This window comes from Hemicordylus capensis, chromosome 14 (genome assembly GCF_027244095.1).
Source record: "Hemicordylus capensis ecotype Gifberg chromosome 14, rHemCap1.1.pri, whole genome shotgun sequence".
In the NCBI taxonomy this organism is placed as follows: Eukaryota; Metazoa; Chordata; class Lepidosauria; order Squamata; family Cordylidae; genus Hemicordylus; species Hemicordylus capensis.
Window position 1 is genome coordinate 19,420,853 of NC_069670.1, and position 19,177 is coordinate 19,440,029.

The window sequence follows — 19,177 nt, forward strand, 5'->3', positions numbered from 1 at the left end:
CTATACCGCCCTTATACGCAAATTCTATACTGCCCCATACGCAAATCTCTGGGCAAATCTCAATATGACTTGAGACACAAGTTCCCCACCTCCAGTGAGGGCGAGGCCTCGGAGAGTGTGTCTGTGTCTTTCTGCACCCGCTGTTAAATCCCATATTGCTTGACCTGGGGGGGGGAATATAATCTCCATGTAATCTTGCCCGTAAACCTACGGCCCATCTGTGCCAGACAAGGCAAGGCCCTCAGAGTCTTGAGGAAGTGCTGTTGCTGTTTGCCTTTCAGATTGCTAAGTCAATCTCGTGCATATGCAGAGCTGCATGTGATCGGCACATTTGCGGTTCCAAGGGTAACGGAATCAGGCATGGTACTATATCGGAATCAGGCTGGTACTATATACTGTTTCAGTGACTGTAATCATCGGCAGATTTTGAAGGGAATCCTGTAAACCCACTGGCAAGACAACGTCCCCGTAAAGTGTGCCGTCAAGTCGATTTCAACTCCTGGCACCCACAGAGCCCCGTGGTTGTCTTTGGTAGAATACAGGAGCGGTTGACCATTGCCTCCTCCCATGCAGTATGAGTTGATGACTTTCAGCTGCCCGATATAGTACCAGTGAGGATCCGAACCGGCAACCTTCTGCTTGTTGTTTTGCTTTATTTTATTATTTATTTAAAATATATTTCTATACCGCCCAAATCTTGTGTCTCTGGGTGGTTTACAATTAAAATCTTTTCAAACATTCAATCAATTAACAATTAAAATCATTTAAAAGATTTTTAAAAACCCAGGATTAAAATTATTTAAAACTATAAATTTAATTAAAAGCCTGGGTGAATAAATGTGTCTTCTGTCCCTTTTAAAAATGGCCAGAGATGGGGAGGCTCTTATTTCAACAGGGAGCGCATTCCAAAGTCCAGGAGCTTTGTTAGTCAAGCATTTCCCTGCTGCGCCACTTAAGGTGCATCTCCTCTATTATTACCAAACCCTTAAATATTGTGGATAGTGTCTGAAACTTGCAAAATACATTGGTAATGGAATCAGAAATGATGTCCAAAAATTCTGATTCCGTTGCTGATGTGTTTTGTGCTTTTCAGATACACCCATAATATTTAAGGGTTTTGTGTTAAATAAATAAATAAATAAATAAATAAATAGGCCTTGTAGTAGGTGTCCTCTTGCTGGTGGGTATATGGGATATCAACTTGCAAACTTGCTTATGGCTGCAGTCATTGAAAAAGTGGTGTCACACCTGATTCCGTTACCCTTGGACCTGCCCATCTGGTGAATGATTGACACAGGATGGGAAGAGCCTTTCAAGAAGAGGCCTGTCGTAAGGGTTTGTTCTCCATTATTGAGAGCAAGTGTGCACAACTCTGGCCCTCGAGGTGCTGTTAGACGCCAACTCCCATCAACCCTGATTATTGGTACTGTGGCTGAGGATGATGGGAGTTGTAGTCCAGCAACAGCTGGAGGGGCAAAGTTGCGTAGCCCTGTTTGGAAAAAGTTCTCTGGCACATTATGTACATTGGCTGGTCACCCTTGGCGAGAGAGAATCTCCTCCAGGCAACCAGGTAGAAGTTCTTTTTTTTTTCTTTTTTGGTGTGGGTAAACTTGAACAGATTAGTAGCTTGCAGAGCCAGCACTTTTATTCATCTTCTGGATTATTGCATTACCACCAGTTTAACATTAAAACAGGCCTGCTCAACATAGCCCTTCCCCCCAGCGGTTTTTGGACTACAGTACCCATCATCCCCAGCCATAGTGGCCCAACAGCCAAGGATTATGGGAATTGTAGGCCAACATCTGCAGGAGGGCCAAAGTTGAGCAGCCCTGCATTCAAATAGGTACACTGCTGATTCCAAAACTTCTACAGCATGGTAGCAATGGTCCGGGCAAGGTCTCGGAGGCTCTAGTAGTTAACAGCCAATTGCGCCTCTAGCCCTGTACATTTACTTCCTTAAAAAAAAAAAATGGGGAAAAATCTGTTCCCGTTTCCTGCAGGCCACAAGACATCATCGTGTTTATGATCGGAGGAGCAACCTACGAAGAGGCACTGGCCGTCTATAATCTGAACCGCACTACCCCCGGGGTCCGGATCGTGCTGGGCGGGACCATTATCCACAATACGAAAAGGTAACCGGAGCTTAGGAGTTTGCACCCAGATACTGGAGACTCGCAGGAGTCTTCTGCTATAGTCTCCTGAGGGGTGCTCTCAGTTCAGGTCCGTGATTTCCTCCTGGCAAAAACTGGTATCTCTAACTCCACTGACATCAATGCAGTTATATGAGCCGTGCTCTGTCCCTTTTGACAGTGTACCACACGGCATGGGTTTTTAAAAAATCAATTCTATTTAGAGTTCCTAGTCCTCATTGTCCCAAGTAAAATTGTGCCAGGTGGGGGGAGGTAGTGATAATGTATGGGGTATATTCCTAGTTCATATGGTTTGTGAGCTGCACAGAAAACAACTGAGATGGGGTGGCCAGTAAGTACTGACTTCATATCTGTGGTGCACGCAATCCGTTCCTAGGGAACTGTTTTGCTGAAGCAAATCAAGGTCAATCTTTTCACAAAGGGATGGGGCTGTTGCTCCCTGGAGGAGTATCTGCTTAGCATGCAGAAGGTCCCGGGTTTACTCCCCCGCAGCATCTCCAGGCGGGGCTGGGAAAGACCCCTGCCTGAAGCCTTCGAGAGCTGCTGCCAGTCAGTGTTGACAAGACTGAGCTGGCTGGACCAGGAATCTGACTCAGTAGAAGACAACTTCCTGTGTTCTAGGAATAGTCAACCCAGTACCTTAAGGAGCAAGACAAGATGAAGAGAGCCATAATTCCTGCATAATTCCTACCTGGGATCTTATGCTTGCAATCAGATGCTGTATCACTGAGCGCCAGCCCCACTCCTAAAAGGACATTGGGTTATACATAGGGTGGCCGTATTCTGGCTTCCCAAATCCGGGTGCCTAATTTGCATATTATGTAAGTTGGCTTGAAAATAATTTTTGAGCAGAAGAGTGACTGAACATTTTGCTCCAGAACGGCGCTTCTACAAGGGCTGGAGCTTAGCTTAAAATAAATAAATAAATAAAGCTGAAATCCGGGAGAATCTGGATGGGAGAAGCCGTCTGGATGAGATGCTTAAAATCCAGGTGAAACCTGGAATTCTGGGGGGCATGGCAACTCTAGTTCCGGGGGGCCTTGGCAACCCCTGCTAATTGGGCAGAGAGGCACCTTTTAACGTGGTGATTCTCTTTATTTAGCAGGGGGAGAGTAACTGGCCCTATCCAGCCCCAGCACAGCATCCCTCCAGTGACTGTTGCTGGTGTCTCTCTTAGGTTTCTTTTTAGATGGTGAGCCCTTTGGGGACAGGGATCCATCTTATTTGTTTGTTATTTCTCTGTGTAAACTGCCCTGAGCCATTTTTGGAAGGGCAGTATAGAAATTGAATGAATGAATGAATGAATGAATGGTTATACATCTATAGCCTTCCTTCCCATTGCCTCTTGGGAAAGGAAGTGGTGGTGACTGCTTCCTGTCCATGCTAGCTGCACCAACACCACCACCACACACACCCCGCGGCGAGCCAAGAATTCTTCCCATTCTTTCTCTTCCCACCCTAACCCTAACCCTCTCCTAGCCAAGGGGGCTTTGGCCCGCAGCCCAGCAGCTAATGAAGGAGCAGTAAAGCTAGAAGGCGGCAGGGGGGACAGGTGGCCGGATCTTCTCTTCGCGTGCCGCCTTGGAAAATGTGAAACCTAAGAGCCCCGGAAGGTCTCTGGAGACCTCCTGCTGGCAGCTGCTCCGAAATCACCCGAGGGGTGGGGAGGGGGAAGTGTTACCCCTCACTTAACATGGACGCAGCGGCCCCATTGGTGGAGACCGCTTGTTTCCTTCACACCCCTTGCGGGTGTCTGCCGGCCTGTCTGTCTTTCATGCGAAGGTGCCTTTGGTCTTGCGGTAGTGAGCATGAATTGGCCCTCTCTGCTGAGCAGGGTTCATTTGGGTTTGTTTTTGGATGGGTTCCCTAAATTTAGGCCTCCACTTACTCTTGCCCGCCTAAACGCCCTGCCAATGGCTGTTAGGGATGATAGATATAAAGAGATTCTGTTTAATTTAAGGGTCTGCCCCTGTGGGATAGGTGGGATAACTACCCCTCATGTTATTTTATATTGTAAATTTTATAGTGATGCTCATTTAAAACTAATTTCTCCTCTCTTGGGGAAGTTTCCATGTCACTCTGATGAATTTTGCTTAGTCTTTGTTATCTAACTTTGTAAAGAGATCACTTTCAATGTGGCTAGGTTTTGCTACATTGTTTGTATTACCGTATTTTATGGACTATAAGACTCACTTTTTTCCTTGAAAAATATCCACCAAAATTCAGGAGCGTCTTATATGTTTTAACAGTTTAATATGTTAAAACTCTGAAAAACTGGATTAAAATTAAGGTGCGTCTTATAGTCCGTAGCGTTTTATAGTCCGTAAAATACGGTATACACTCTAGTCTTATGTAATGTTTTTGTTGTACAGTCTGATCTACAATCGTAATTAAAATAACAGAGCTATCTTGTTCTTGGATGGGCGACTACATGTGAGCACCCGTAAGATATCCCCCTTAGGGGATGGGACCCATAGCTCAGTGGGGCCAGAGCATACATTTGCATGTAGAAGGTCCTGGGTTCAATCGCTGGCAGCATCTGGGATTGCGCTGGGGGAGACGCCTGCCTGGAACCTTGGAGAGCTGCTGCCAGTCAGTGCAGACAGTTCTGAGCTCGACGGAGCAAGGGTCTGACTCAGTATATGGCAGCTTCCTATGGTCCTCTGCAGGACCTGGGTCTGGCTCGGTAAAAGGCAGCTTCCTAGGGCAGTTCTGGAGATCTCGGGCAAACCTCTGAGAAGGCAGGTTTTTCACAGATCTTAACACTGGCCTCGCTTGAAAGCCAGAATTGCTTTGTAGCGAAGAGCGCAAGGCATAAAGCCGGAGGTCAAATCTCACCTTAGCTGCAGGATTTCTAAGTGGCCGTAGGCAGCTGTTCTTCGGCCCTCTCCCTCCATCTGCAAAATGTCCTACATTACAGGGTGGTTGTATCTTGCTATCTTGCAGAAATAACAGATATGCACTCCCTTTGGGCACTTAGTGCTTTCTATACTGCTATTATTCAGTACTAGAAAGATGATGAATTTTTCCCTTGGGCTTTGTAGCTCTGCAGGCTGCAATTTTATCTGCATTAGTCAAAGCTCAGTTCTGCAGAGCATCCGTTAGATGCTGATTGCCCTGCAGATTGTTTTCTGTTTAGGTTTCTGCTCCTGTGCCCCAAGAGTTAGTCGTCGCCAGGGGTGTCTTGCTGTCATACTTCAGGGTTCCCAGACGATGTTCCATTCAGCCTCCCAGCTATTTGAGGCAATGGAAGTTGATCTCCCCAGGGAAGAAAAACAACCCTAAGGCAGATGGCTAGTTCTAGTTTGGGGGCTGCGAGCACAGGAACATAGGAAGCTGCCTTCTACTGAGTCAGGCCCTTGGTCCATCTAGCTCAGCATTGTCTACACAGACTGGCAGCGGCTCCTCCAAGGTTGCAGGCAGGAGTCTCTCTCAACTCTCATCTTGGAGACGCCAGGGAGGGGACTTGGAGCCTCTGATACTCTTCCCAGAGTGGCCCCATCCCTTCAGGGGAATATCTTACATTGCTCACACATATAGTCTCCCATTCAAATGGAAACTAGGGCAGACCCTGCTTAGCGGGGGGGCAATACATGCTTGCTACCCCTAGGGGTGTGCACAAAACTGGGTTGCCTGGTTCGGTTTGAGTCCGGATCGGACTCGAACCGGACTGGGCATGTTTGGTTTTGCCATCCCCGAACCCCTCCCCTGGTTCGGTTCAGTCCAGGGGGTGGGTTGCTATTAAAAAAAAATGGGGGGGTCATGACCCGGCCACACAAAGGCCCATTGGACATGTATGGCGGCCTCCAAAATGGCCGCTGCCATGGGGGTGGGGCTGAAAACTGCCTGAACCAGGTGATTTGGGCACTAACGGAGGCCAGCAGGGGGCAGGGGAACCTCCAGAGAAGCCCCCAGGAGAGGATGAGTAGATTAAAATAAACATAAATATTTTATTTTAAATCGCGAACCCCCCCTGGACTGAACCAAACCATTTAAAAAAACCAAAAAAACCTTAGAACACCCCCCCCCCCGAACAGGTTCAGTCCAATTCTAGCTACCCCAAGACCAGCTCTCAACCCAGCTCCCTCCTGTCCCAGGCCCTATACCTGCAGATGCTCTCCCACTGAGCTATAACCCGCTCCCCTTCGGGCAGGGCTGCACCACCCATATGCCCCGGTGGGCTGGAACCAACCAGGACATGGTCTCCGAGGGCTAAAGTCCATTTTCAGCACACTAATAGATTGGAATTAATTAATCACATATAGGCCCTGTTCCGTCGCTGTCACGGATCCAAAAGGTGACTGTCTGCCTTTCTAGGGTGCCGTTGCTGCAGGATATTCCTACCTGCGGGCCATCGAAAAAAGCTCCGCGGGTGAGATCTGGGTCCCGGGCCTTATGTTGTGCATGCCTGCCTTAGGGGAATATCTTCCCGTGTGCCCATCCAAATGCAGACCAGGGCAGACCCTGCTTAGCAAAGGGGGACAATTCATGCTTGCTGCCCCAAGAACCAGTTCTCCTCCTTTCTGTAACCGGCGAGTCTTTATTGAATTCCTTATGAGCTGCTCTTCTTTTTCTTTTCTTTTTAAAAAGGATCTCTAAGCAGGAAGTCAGTAAACCCGTAGCCCTTTTTAGAAAAAACACGGCATTGTGGCTGGCCCTTCCCAGCTGCCGCACCTCTCTGGGTAAAGCACGCTCCAGGAGGAATGGCCCTGTTTGCTTTCCCTCCGTGGTGCCTGTCAGTTGCTCTCCTCGGAGAGAACGACCCAGCCCTTCGGTTGGGCGCCCAGCTTAAGTAGCTCTCCCGAAGTGGGTTAGAAAGGCAAGTCTGTATTAACCCACATTTTTGACCAAATCCTGCTGAAATGAGCTAGCTTTCCTCTCCCCCCCACCCCACATTATTGACTTGTTCTCCCATGTTAGCCCTAAAGCCAAGCGACTACTGAGCTGCGTTGCCTGGAACGGGAGTCCCCAGATGTTGTTGACTACAATGCCCATCGTCCCCCGCCAAAGGCCAGCGCAGCTGGGGATGATGGGAGTTGTTGCTGCCGGCATCCTCGGGGCATCCTGGTTGTTGCTGAGCCCCCATTGATCACGTGGTTTCTTGGCTAGCTCGTGCTCCTCGGTTAGAAGTAAGTGATGGACACACAATCATCCATACAAGAGTTAGTAGTCGCCAGGGGTGTCTTGCTGTCGTACTTCAGGGTTCCCAAACGATGTTCCATTCAGCCTCCCAGGCGATGGTAGTTGAGCATCCTCCAAGGAAGAAAAACAACCCCAGGGCAGATGGCTTATTCTAGTTTGGGGGGCTGCAAGCATAGGAACATAGGAAGCTGCCATATACTGAGTCAGACCATTGGTCTATCTGGCTCAGTATTGTCTGCACAGACTGGCAGCAGCTTCTCCAGGGTTGCAGGCAGGAATCTCTCCCAGCCCTATCTTGGAGATGCTGCCAGGGAGGGAACTTGGAACCTAGATGCTCTTCCCAGAGCGGCTCCATCCCCTAAGAAGGGGAAATATCTTACAGTGCTCACATTATGTCTCCCATTCAAATGCAAACCAGGGCAGACCCTGCTTAGCAAAGGGGACAAACACACACTTGCTGCCACCACCCAGGCTTTTAATTAATCTTCTTTTAATTGTGTGTTTTTAATAGTTTTAACGGTTTAAAATTTAAATTGCTGTAATGTTTTAAGCTTTTTTTATTGGTTGTTTTTATCGTGGTGTTGTAAACCGCCTAGGGAGTTGTGTTTGGGGTGGTGTACAAATGTGTTAAGAAAGTAAATAAATAAGAATAAGGCCAAGTCTCCTCCTCGATGTGGCAGCCCTAAGTAGTCTGCTACCCCAGAGGGTTAAAAAACAAAAATCCCAAATAACGCTTGGTGCACACCGCTCTCCTCCCAGCCCTCCTCCAGCCTCTGTTGTGCTCAGGGAGAAGCCGCAGACTATAGATTTACTGAGCTAAACGGAGAAGCAGCAGGCCTGGGATTTGAACCCGGGGCCTGGTCTTGGGGTAGCAAGCAGGACTTGTCCCCTTAGCTACGCAGGGTCTGCCCTCGTTTGCATTTGAATGGGAGACTAGAAGTGTGAGCACTGGAAGAGATTCCCCTCTTAGGGGATGGAGCCGCTCTGGGAAGAGCAGAAGGTTCCCAGTTCCCTCCCTGGCAGCATCTCCAAGATAGGGCGGAGAGAGACTCCAGCCTGCAACCTCGGAGAAGCCGCTGCCAGTCTGTGAAGACAATACTGAGCTAGATAGACCAATGGTCTGACTCAGTATATGGCAGCTTCCGATGTTCCTCTGCAGGACCTGCAGCTGCCAGTCCCTGGCTTGGGTGGCCCAATAATCACTGTCGGGGTATAAGGATGTCATGGTGGGCCCGTCCTCTTTCTTAATGCGCGAATTGTGCCTTTGTCAAGCTGTGAGTGAGCCGAGATGTGGTCCATGGACTCCCAATTCGTAGCTGAAACTCTTCACTATGGGGTAGGCAGGGAGATGGTAACTAGGATTGCCCTTGATGTGGGGTAGGTGAGCTTCTCAGGCTGGTCCGCTGCCCAAACCCGCTGCCAACAAGGAGGGCATCGGAGGCAGTTAGAGCTGGAAACCCTTTTGTTTCTGCTCATCATCCACACCGACCGTCTCCTCCAGATTAGGACTGAGCTCTCACAATAAACAAGGGGATTTCTGTCCTAATGCTCCTGAACGGCTGGTTTAAGTGCTCCCAAATCCCCCGTTCCTATTGTCGCTACCAGCCAACTTACTAGGATCTGCCGACCAACAGCTGTCTTGGGGCGGGCGGGGTTCGTTTTTCCGACAAGCTAGCGGGCCGGGGAGTCGGAGGAATGGTTCGGGTTTTCGCTCCGAGTCGGGTTAAAGAGGCGGCGAGGCCTAGAGAGAGCGTGCAAGTAAAGGGTCGGAGGTGGATGATTTGGAGCTGCTGACGGGAGGGTGGGTGTGATGCGTCTTTCAGACCCCACCTCTGTATTTTTGTAGTTCTTGGGATGAACACTTTCCCATCCCGGGCGGATCGGGGAAGAGGTGACCCTTGATTTTGCTGCGCCCTGTTCATGTTCTACAGGGGTTCTCAAAAGTGGGTCCCCAGAGCTTGTTGGACTACAACACCCTTCACCCCCTGCAACTTTGACATTGTGTCTGGGAGTGATGGGAGTTGTAGTCCAGTGATGTCTGGGGACCTGCATTGGGGGAACCTGTGATGTACTCAAGCGGTGGCTTCTTAGTACTTCCCACAGGCTTTGGCCATTGTGGCAAGGGGTGATGGCACTTGTAGTCCATCAACGTTTGGTGACCCATGTTTGAGAGCCCCCCCAAATACTCAGCCTGTGGCTTCTTCATAATAACAGTCTGGTACAGTACTTGCTGTGTCTTTTTCAGCATTGATTGTGTTAGCAACCTGAAGTCTTGGCTGAATTTCTGGAACGTGTGTGTGTCTGTGTGCCCACATGCAATCTCTGGCTGTACCCAGAATTCCAAGAGTAGGAAATGCCGTTATGGCCCTTGAGCATGTTAAGAACATCCCAGCTGGATCAGGCCCAAGAAGGCCCATCTTGGCCAGCATCCTGTTTCCCACGGTGGCCCATCAGATGCCCCTGAGAACCCCCCCAAGTAGGAGATGAAGGCACACCCTCTCTCCTTCTCTTGCTCCCCTGCAACTGGCACTTTGCCTCTGAGGCTGGCGGCGGTCTCTAGCCACCAGACTATTCGCCCCCGATAAACGTTGCCCAAGCCCACCCAGGACATCCATGGCAAGGCTGAAACTGAACGAGAGCCATCTGGGTCAATCTGATTCTGGGAAGGCCCAGTGTGTGCACCCGTAAGATTGCTACCTGGGTGTAGGATCCGAAGGCAACCGCCTGAGAATCTTAGCATTCCTTTTCAACTTTAAAAAAAAAAAGTTTCTAGCCCTCAAGTTAATTTAGCCTTTAATGCTGGGAAGCTCTCTGACTTAAGAGAGGCCCTGAGTTTTTTAGCCCCAGAGCAGTGGGAGATGGTGATCTTTATGGTGATCTGGACAGCAGTTTCATTCCAAACTTGATCACCTGGGTGTGTAAACGGGTCCCCTCACCCGCCTTGCAGCCTTGTTTGTGGGCAGGAATCCCCCTCTCTCCCCCCCCCCCAGCCCCATTCCCCTACTGCTGCTTCACAGGATACCTTAGTGAATGATTGATGGAGATGCTCTGTATTTGGGGGGGGCGGGATGTGGAAGGCCAGCCGTCTGGTGAGCGCCTCCAGCTCAGCCCGTGGCTATTGGATCCCCGCCTGAGTAGTCATTTATTAATGGCCTCTGTGAAGAAGCAGAGCCCTTGGAGCAGTCCATTGTCGTATCGAGTTACAGGCGCACAGGGTGTGTGCTGGGATCTTGAAGGCTGACACACTTTGTTGGTGTGGGGGGACCTTCTAGGACTGCTGGTGTGGTTGCACGCATTAATTGTTGCCTTTTCTAAGCAGGGTCTGCCCTGGTTTGCAATTGAATGGGAGACTACATGTGTGAGCACTGTAAGATCTTCCCCTCAGGGGATGGGGTCGCTCTGGGAAGAGCATCTAGGTACAAAGTTCCCTCCCTGGCAGCATCTCCAAGATCGGGCTGAGAGAGACTCCTGCCTGCAACTCTGGAGAAGCCGCTGCCAGTCTGGGTAGACGATACTGAGCTAGAGGGACCAAGGGTCTGACTCAGTATGTGGCAGCTTCCTATGCATGCACATACCCCGGATTACGTCTGGGGTGACCTCGGGCCTTGGGGATCTCCTTTTTTTTCCTCCCCAGACCCAGCCTTCCCTCCTGGGGCACATTCCCTGGGGGAGGCCAAAAGGTAACTCACCTCAATGGATAACCAGCTTCCCCCAGTTCCCGGAACTTCTCTGCTGGGGCTTGACCCTCTACTGGGGTTCTGCAGCCAGATCTCTCCTCTTGTGTAAAAGGCTACGTCTGCCACCCAGGGCAGGCCAAGCAGCAATGTATACGAGAACGGTGTAGGGGAGAACACACACACGCACACACACACATCTGCCTCTTTAATGAAATTCTTCTTTCTCTAATGGGCCCACGTTGTGGATTAGGTTCATTTTGCTGCCATCTGGCATTAGCAGGGACCCATTGCGAAATGCAATGCAGCCCACTTCGAGAGACCCCATCTGGTTCGTTCTCTAGCGTAATGAGCAGTAACAACAGGACGGATAAGCTGGAGTATTAATGGGAGATCTTCCTTTTGGGGTTTAAAAAAAAAAAGAATATAATTACAGCCATTCTCTCCCCCCACCCCACCTCCCCCATATGTTGAATTTGATTTACTGTACATGCGGAGTGGGGGTCTACTCAGAAGCGAGAGGAGAGCTGGTCTTGTGGTGGCAAGGAGAGATGGTCCCCTTTGCTAAGCAGGGTCTGCCCTGGTTTGCATTTGAATGGGAGACGTTATGTGAGCACTGTAAGATCTTCCCCTTAGAGGACGGGGGAGCTCTGGGAAGAGCATCTAGGTTCCAAGTTCCCCTCTTTGGCAGCATCTCCAAGAGAGGGCTGAGAGAGACTCCTGCCTGTAAACCTTGGAGAAGCTGCTGCCAGTCTGTGTAGACAATACTGAGCTAGATGGACCAAGGGTCTGACTCAGTAGAAGGCAGCTTCCTGTGTTCCTGTGTTTTCATATTGGTTTCCAACATAATGTACAGAGTGCCCCCAAGATTAGGCCTATGTGTAGAAAGACCAAATCTTACATACTAGCTGGACTGGGCTCAGAGCAGCCACCGCTGCCGCTTTCCTCTTCCCCTGCCGGCAGCTTGCTTGAGAACTCTCGCGAGAGCTGCCACACATGGGATTAGCAACGGGTACACCTAAGAGAAATATATATATAGGTAGACTTCCAGTCAAAGAAATGTGGAGCACAAGAGAACAGCTCCTTCCCCATCGTCCCTGGGGAAGAGGGTTTCCCAGGAGGGATGCCACAGCCCCAAAGACCCTCATCTCCAAAGACAACTATGGAACCTGGAGAAGGACCCCTTGAATGTGTGGGCTCCTGTGTGAAACTGCGACACCGTGACTGGGCCGAAGAGGGCCCTGTAGAAGAGGCACCGCCTCTGCTGTGCCTCTCCAGAGCCCGTTTCCAGGACCTTTTCGAGCCCAGCCCTGCTCAAGGCCGGGCCAGGCCCCAGCTGTGGTGAGCCCCGAAGTGGGCGTCTCCCCAGCTTCCAGACCACTTGCTTAAGCGCTGAGCTCTGGGCGGCCTCTTTGTGGCTTGGCCGAGTCTAAAAATAAAATGGAAGGGGCGAGCGAGCGAGAGAGAACCCGAAGCTACAAACGAGGAAGCCGATGCGTGGCCAGAGAACCTCGGCTCGTCTTATATCCGCTCCGAACGTCGCCATTCTAGAATTTGCAAGCCTGTGCGTGACACAGGAAGGCGGGCAGCATTTGCCTTTGGACTGGCCCGAGTGATTTCCCGGCCCTGTGATTCCCAGCTCTGCATGGAGCGGGGAAGGTGGAGTGGGGTGGGGGGGATTCTGCAAGGGCTTTATTTATTTTCTGTCGCTCCACCTGCTTGAATTCTTCTAGAATTAATGCCTGATTTTGCAGGGGGTTATATTATTACCATCAGTCCTACAGCATGGAAAAGGATGAGTCACTCTCCCAGCGTAACCACGCTCCTTAAGTAAGCATTCTTGTCGGTACATATGTTAACAGTTCGGTCGCTGCTGTTCCTGGGGTGTGTGTGGGGTGGGGGGAGACGCACTCACCCACACTGGAGCAAGTGTAGGCATTTGTGTTCTACAAGATGCTGATCTGCTTTCCCCAGTGGGCCGGACGAGGCAAGGTGGTCACCTCAGGCAGTGGATTTGGGGTGCCTCCAAAGGATTCAGAGGCTGAGCTGTGAGCTTGCAGATGCCCGGTTCCAGCCTCTCCTCGGCCAGGACCTCACCAGGGGGGCTAAGGCAAGGGACTGGCCGCCTCCCCTCCGCCCCTAAGATGCTAACCAAGGATGCTCATCCTCATCTCCCTTGTGGCTCTGTTGTGCTTGTGAGATAGAGAGCGCAAAGCACTCCTTACAAAAAGCAATACAGGGGTGCCCTGTTATCCGTGGGGGTTCCGTTCCCGCCATTTTCCGTGGGTAACAAAACCGCAGAAAACGGGAACATAGGAAGCTGCCATATACTGAGTCAGACCAATGGTCCATCTAGCTCAGTATAGTCTACCCAGACTGGCAGCGGCTTCTCCAATGCTGCAGGCAGGAGTCTCTCTCAGCCCTAGCATGGAGATGCTGCCAGGGAGGGAACTTGGAGCCTAGATGCTCTTCCCAGAGCGGCTCCATCCTCTAAGAGGGTGCATCCTCTAAGAAGTGCTCACACTTCTAGTCTCCCATTCAAAGGCAACCAGGACGGACCCTGCTTAGCTAAGGGGACAAGTCATGCTGGCTACCACCAGACCAGCTCTCTTCTCCTCAAACGGGGAGAATCAATGGGAATGGGAATCAAGGAGTTCGGTACCTGAGGCAGTGAAAAATGGGGCAAAAGGGGATAGATGGCTGAAATCCAAGGGGGAAAGTGCCCTACCATGCTCTGTGGGTCTCCAGCTGCCCCGCAATGTCCCCAAAATGCCCATTTTTGCCCATTTTTCCATGGAAAAAATCGTGTCTACCCTTTAACACCAATGAGGCTCAAAATGGCGGCCAGAAGTGACCTCAGAAGACATTTCTGGCCACCCCCTAATTGCAGATATGTGAAAATTAACCCTTTTGGGCCATTGTTCCCCAACTATACCAAGGCTGAGTGTCAATTGCCCAACGGCAGGTAGGCAAAAATGTGATTGCTGGGATCACATGTGCCGAGGGCCACCTGTATGTGAATCCATTCTGCTGTTATTTCAAAAGGGGGGAAATACTGTATTTACTGGAATTATTAAGAATACTATATTTATCTGACTAGGTTTCCCCCCACGTTTTTTCATATTAGGAATCAGGGGGTTGTCATAAATTCAGAGTCCTGTTACTTTCAGGTAAATGGAGGTATAACTTGTATTTAGCCTCTACATTTTAAGGGGGTGTCTTAAATTCAGAGTTCTCTTGGATTGGGGTGAATGTAGTCAGTAAAAGTGTGAGCTGTGTGGGGTGGCTGAGGTCCAGAGGCAGAAGCTTAGACGCTGTCCTCACTGCAGAAAGACATTGTTTAGACCAGGATTTCTCAACGTGTGGGTCCCCGGATGTTATTGGACTTCAACTCCCATAATCCTCAGCTCCAGTGGCCTTTGGTTGGGAATTATGGGAGTTGAAGTCCAATTACATCTGGGGACCCACATGTTGAGAATCCTTGGTTTAGACTGAGGAGCAAGCTCTGAGGCCAGGCCTTTTATAGGGCTTAATGGACAGGGATTGGCCAGAGGGATTGTCAGGTGATGGAATGCGCAGGCAGGCAGGTACTGCAGCCTAGGTGGCGCTCGTGAGGCACAGCGCCCTGCCCGGCTCGCAGTGGAACCAGAAGGATGGAAGTCAACGGAGCAGCGAGACGCCATCTCAGCCCCTTATGCTCTCGGATCCCCAGAACTTGGTGGGGTGGTATTTGCCGTTGGTAACTTTGCAGCGGGTTCAGAACAGACAAAAGGAAATGACCTACAGTACTTAATTAACCAATGGGATTCATGGGATAGGGCGATTCCCAGCCCTCTCAGCACAGATGGCTGAAGACAGGATTAGCTCAATTGAGGAAGAGCAGATCTATGGCCTGTAAGCTCCGCCAGCCCTTCCTCCTCCTCTTCCTCGGCGGCTCTGTGGCTGAGGGTCTCCCCTCCCCTCTCCCCAGCTCGGAGCAGCCTGGTTGGAGGGCAAAGAGAGCTGGCTTTCCCCAGGAGAGATAAGGTCCAGTTCCGAAAGCGTGAGCGAGTGAGTGAGTCTGAGACGTCCCGTTTTCAGAACGAAACGAGAGAAAGGGACCGAGATCTGCCGTTTTCAGAACGAAACGAGAAAGAAAGGTTGCCCTCAAGAGAGCTGACCTGGTCAGGTATAGTCAGGCGTAGCATAGGGGCTAGAGTGTTGGACTAGGACCGGGAAGACCCGAGTTCGAATCCCCATTCAACCCTGAAACTCACTGGGTGACTCTGGGCCAGTCATGTCTCTCTCAGCCTAACCTACCTCACAGGGTTGTTGTGAGGATTTTTTAAAAAGCATGTAAAAATAACCTGAGCTCCTTGGAGGAAGAGTGGGATATAAATGCAATAAATAAAATAAAACATAAGGAGCTATTCTTGCAGAACCTTGGCACTCCCCACCACCAGGCTGACGTATCGAATCCTTGGCCCTCCCCTTCCGCCTTGTCAAGAGTGCCCTACGCCAGATCTTGCCGCCTTTCTGGGTGGGGCTCCTGAGGTGAGATCTCAGACTTGTGTGACGTTGACTTCCCTTGGCCTCGGTCTCTGCTGGTCCTCCACTGAGGAGGTCTCTGGGGGCCTGAGCCCAGCCCGTCCCTGGAGCCCTTCTGCTACCAGCACGGGCTTCCCTGAAGAGCCATCCCAGGCATAAAGGGCAGTGCAGCAAGAGGCGTGGGATGGGGCCATTTGAGGGATCAAGAGACCTTGGTATGGCTAAGGTGTTGGAGCCGGAGTAGGGAAGGTTGTCTGCAAATGTTGACTGTGGTCCGAAGACTGTATACACTTAGCCTGGTGAGGAGACATGAGGCACTAATGCTCAGGAGGCAGCCAGATTTTGCTCTTTGCTGGTTTGGGGGAGGAGAGCTGGTCTCCCAGGAAGGGTCCCCTTTGCTAAGCAGGGTCTGCCCTGCTTTGCATTTGGATGGGTGACCACAAGTGAGTGCTGTAAGATATTCCCCTTCGGGGGAAATTCCCCTTCGGGGATGGGGCCTTAACTCAGTGAAAGAGCATCTGCCTGCATGTGGAAGGTCCCAGGTTCGATTCCTGGCAGCATCTCCAAGATAGGGCTGGGAGAGACTCTGGCCTGAAACCCTGAAGAGCCACTGCCAGTCAGTGTGGACAATCCCGAGCTAGCTGGACCAAGGGTCTGACTTGGTATGAGGAAGCTTCCTGTACGCCTCTGTTCCTTATGACTGTGATACAGGGCTGGGCCGTTCCCAGGCGCCTGGTTGCCATGGTGCCTGGAAATTTAAGCATGGCGCCCGAACCAGGGAGGGAATGGAAGCATCCAGGAGGAAGAAGGCGCAAGCTAAGCGGGGATGAGTTCCTCCTCCTGGACATATCGGTCCCTCGCCTGCCCGAAGCAGCACTGCTGAGGGCCGAGGAGTGAGTCTGCCCCCCAGTGGAGCCGAGGATAGTCTTGCCCCTAAACTGTGGGGCACCTAGATCCAAAGAAAAGTGGTTGAGGCCTGCTGTCATGAGTGCCGTGCCAGGTATCTGCATGTCTCTCTCTACCTTAACATGGCCTACTTGTTCTGAGAGCCAGCGTGGTGTAGTGGTTAGAGGGCTGGACTAGGACCGGGGAGACCCGAGTTCCAATCCCCCTTTAGCCATGAGACCTGCTGGGTGACTCTGGGCCAGTCACTTCTCTCTCAGCCTCACCTACTTCACAGGGTTGTTGTGAAAGAGAAACTCAAGTATGCAGTGCACCGCTCTGGGCTCCTTGGAGGAAGAGTGGGATAGAAAATGTAAAGAAGAAGAATTAATTAAGTTCAAAATTAAATGTGTTGCGGGTCTGGGGCCAGCCAGCCCAGCAGCCCCACGGCCCCCCCACACCTTGAACGGATGCCGCTTTTGCGATGTCGCCCGGCACCACAACCAACGCCCATGGGAACCTCTCCCGAGTGCTGAGAGCCAGCAGAGCGGCTGGCTGCTGTTTTTGCCAAGTTAGGGGTCAGGGTGGTGCGAGAGCTGGCTTTGGAGGGGAGCCCGCCGCCGAGTGAGCGTGAGGGCTTTCTCCTCTGGGGGGCCCCGGCGTCGCCGAAGGTCACAACCCCTGGGTCTTGGTGACGCCGTTTCGGCACGGAAACCATTCCCCGCGAGGGAGACAAAACAGGCCGGAGTGGAGCCACTTCCGGGCTTTGTGACGGAGGGGCTGGGCGGCCAGAGGAAATGGCGGGGTGGCGTCCAGCCGAGGGGTGGGGGGCGGGCGAGAGAAGTGGCACTTCGTTTCACGACAAGGGATGTGGGGGGAGAGGCGGCCTTGATCCTGTGTTTTTTCTTTTCTTTTCCTGGGCACCCGCGGTGGGAGTTTCCCAGCATTCCCCGACTCCGTGGGCAACTTGAGAAAACACAGCTGCAGCGCTCCTTGTGCGACAAGAATTAATTAAGTCCACGTGGGATGCTCCGAAGAGGCTTCTGGCAGAGAGTGGATGGGGCGGGGGGAGAGGCAGAGCTCCTCGGGAGACCTTCAGGAGGCGTCTCGTTTCCCGTCGCCTCCTCGGCTCGGTGTCTCGTCTTCCCCGAGGCTCCCGCGGGAAGGGGAGGGGGAGATCGGGGCTGGCACTCGGGAGTGCTGATGGCGCAGCTGGCGACAGGCGGCCTTGCCGTGGGGCAAGGTGGAAGGGCTGCTTCGGGCGGGGTGTTTGGGGCACCAGGAAACTCAGCACAGTAAGGCAGACCAGGCAGACCTGCAAGGAAGTTTTTCCCCCATGAAAGCGCATCTGAAACAGTCACATTTGTTATAGCGGGGCTGCTGTAGGAGTTGATAGGTAGTCCAGGACATTTTGTTCCCTGAGGAGCAAAGGTAGCTGCCTCCTACCGAGTCACACCTTTGGTCCATCTAGCTCAGGATGGTCTACACTGACTGGCAGCAGCTCTCCAAGGTTCCAGGCTGGAGTCCCTCCCAGCCCTACTTGGGGATGCTGCCAGGAATCAAACTTGGGACCTTCTGCATGCAGGCAGATGCTCTTCCACTGAGCATCGTGAACACATGAAGCTGCTTCCTGCTGAGTCAGGACCTTGGTCCATCTAGCTCAGTACTGTCTGCACAGACTGGCAGCCGTGAAATCCTGGAGAAGCTGCTGCCAGTCGGTGCTGACAGTACTGAGCTAGCCAGACCAAGGGTCTGGCTCAGCACGAGCCAGCTTCCAAGCTTCCGTGTTGCACAGCAGTCTGGGTTAGGTGTGTTGTCCCATTCAGTGCCGGTGGATGGATCCATCTGTCCCTCCGGGAAGTGCTGGATCGGATGGCCACTTTGCTCCTCTTTGACTCTCCCTGCTCTTTGTGAAATGTCCTTCCTGGTTTGCAGAATCCGGGCACTGCATGGGGGCTGGTGCGATGCAAGTGTGGGCCCAGCTCCAGTGTTTCCATTTCTGACACAAGCCCGTTCCCACTGATCACTTCCCCTCCGTGCCGCTCTGCACCTGCAGGCCGGGAAACCCGCCTCGTTGGCAGAACCATTCCCCCGAGTCGGCGACGCGGCCATAAAACGCGGATCGGCCGTCATCCCTGACCCTGTGAGTTGCTCCCCCTTCCCCTCAGCCCCTCTCCAGCAAACCCTCCGTGTCGTTTTCTCCTCCTCAGCTTCCTGGAAGAAGTTTCGGCCGCTGGCATCCGCGGACGGGGCCCAGAAAGCTCTCAGGGGGCGGCGAGGGCAGCAACCAGGTGGTAGAGCGGATGAGGCGGCCCCATCGCTTCCTCTCGGCCATCGCGGACCAAGAAGCATCTGCCTCGTGCCCCGACTCCCGTCCCCATCCTGTCTCTGAACCACTTCACCCTCCTTGAGGCCAGACGACCGACCGACGCCGGAGACCCCAGGGAAGTGCTTAGAGGATGAAACCTAAGTCCCTGTATGCCTCTAGGAGCTTGCCTGAGTTCTGGGTGTTCTGCCCGTCTTTTTCTCTAATCATGATACTTTTCAAGAAGGAGAGCGGGAACGGATCTCCGGAAAGCCGCTGCCTCTCCAGATCGGCTCCGTGCGAGCCCCGATTATGCGATGCTAGCAAAGGACATGGTTGACAGCCTTCCGTGGTTCTTTCCCCACGCTGCCGCCGCTTTTCATTCGATCGTCCCGTCGCCTCCTTTCCCGATACGCCCAGGTCTGTGGGGTCCCGTCTCTCGCCAGAAGAGCCGGGCGAACGCCAATAAAAGGGTGTCACGGTTTTGTGGTGGGAAA

The 19,177-nt window shown here is 52.0% G+C and overlaps 1 protein-coding gene across 1 annotated transcript in view; it reads left to right on the forward strand.

The window, feature by feature from the left end:
- VPS45 (vacuolar protein sorting 45 homolog) overlaps window positions 1-19,177 on the forward strand; it is a 46,269-nt gene extending 27,092 nt beyond the window's left edge. The window contains exons 14-15 of the mRNA XM_053279005.1: window positions 2,001-2,132; window positions 18,586-19,177. Coding sequence (XP_053134980.1) covers window positions 2,001-2,132; window positions 18,586-18,673 — 220 coding nt within the window. The 3' untranslated portion in view covers window positions 18,674-19,177. The remainder of the gene's footprint in view (window positions 1-2,000; window positions 2,133-18,585) is intronic.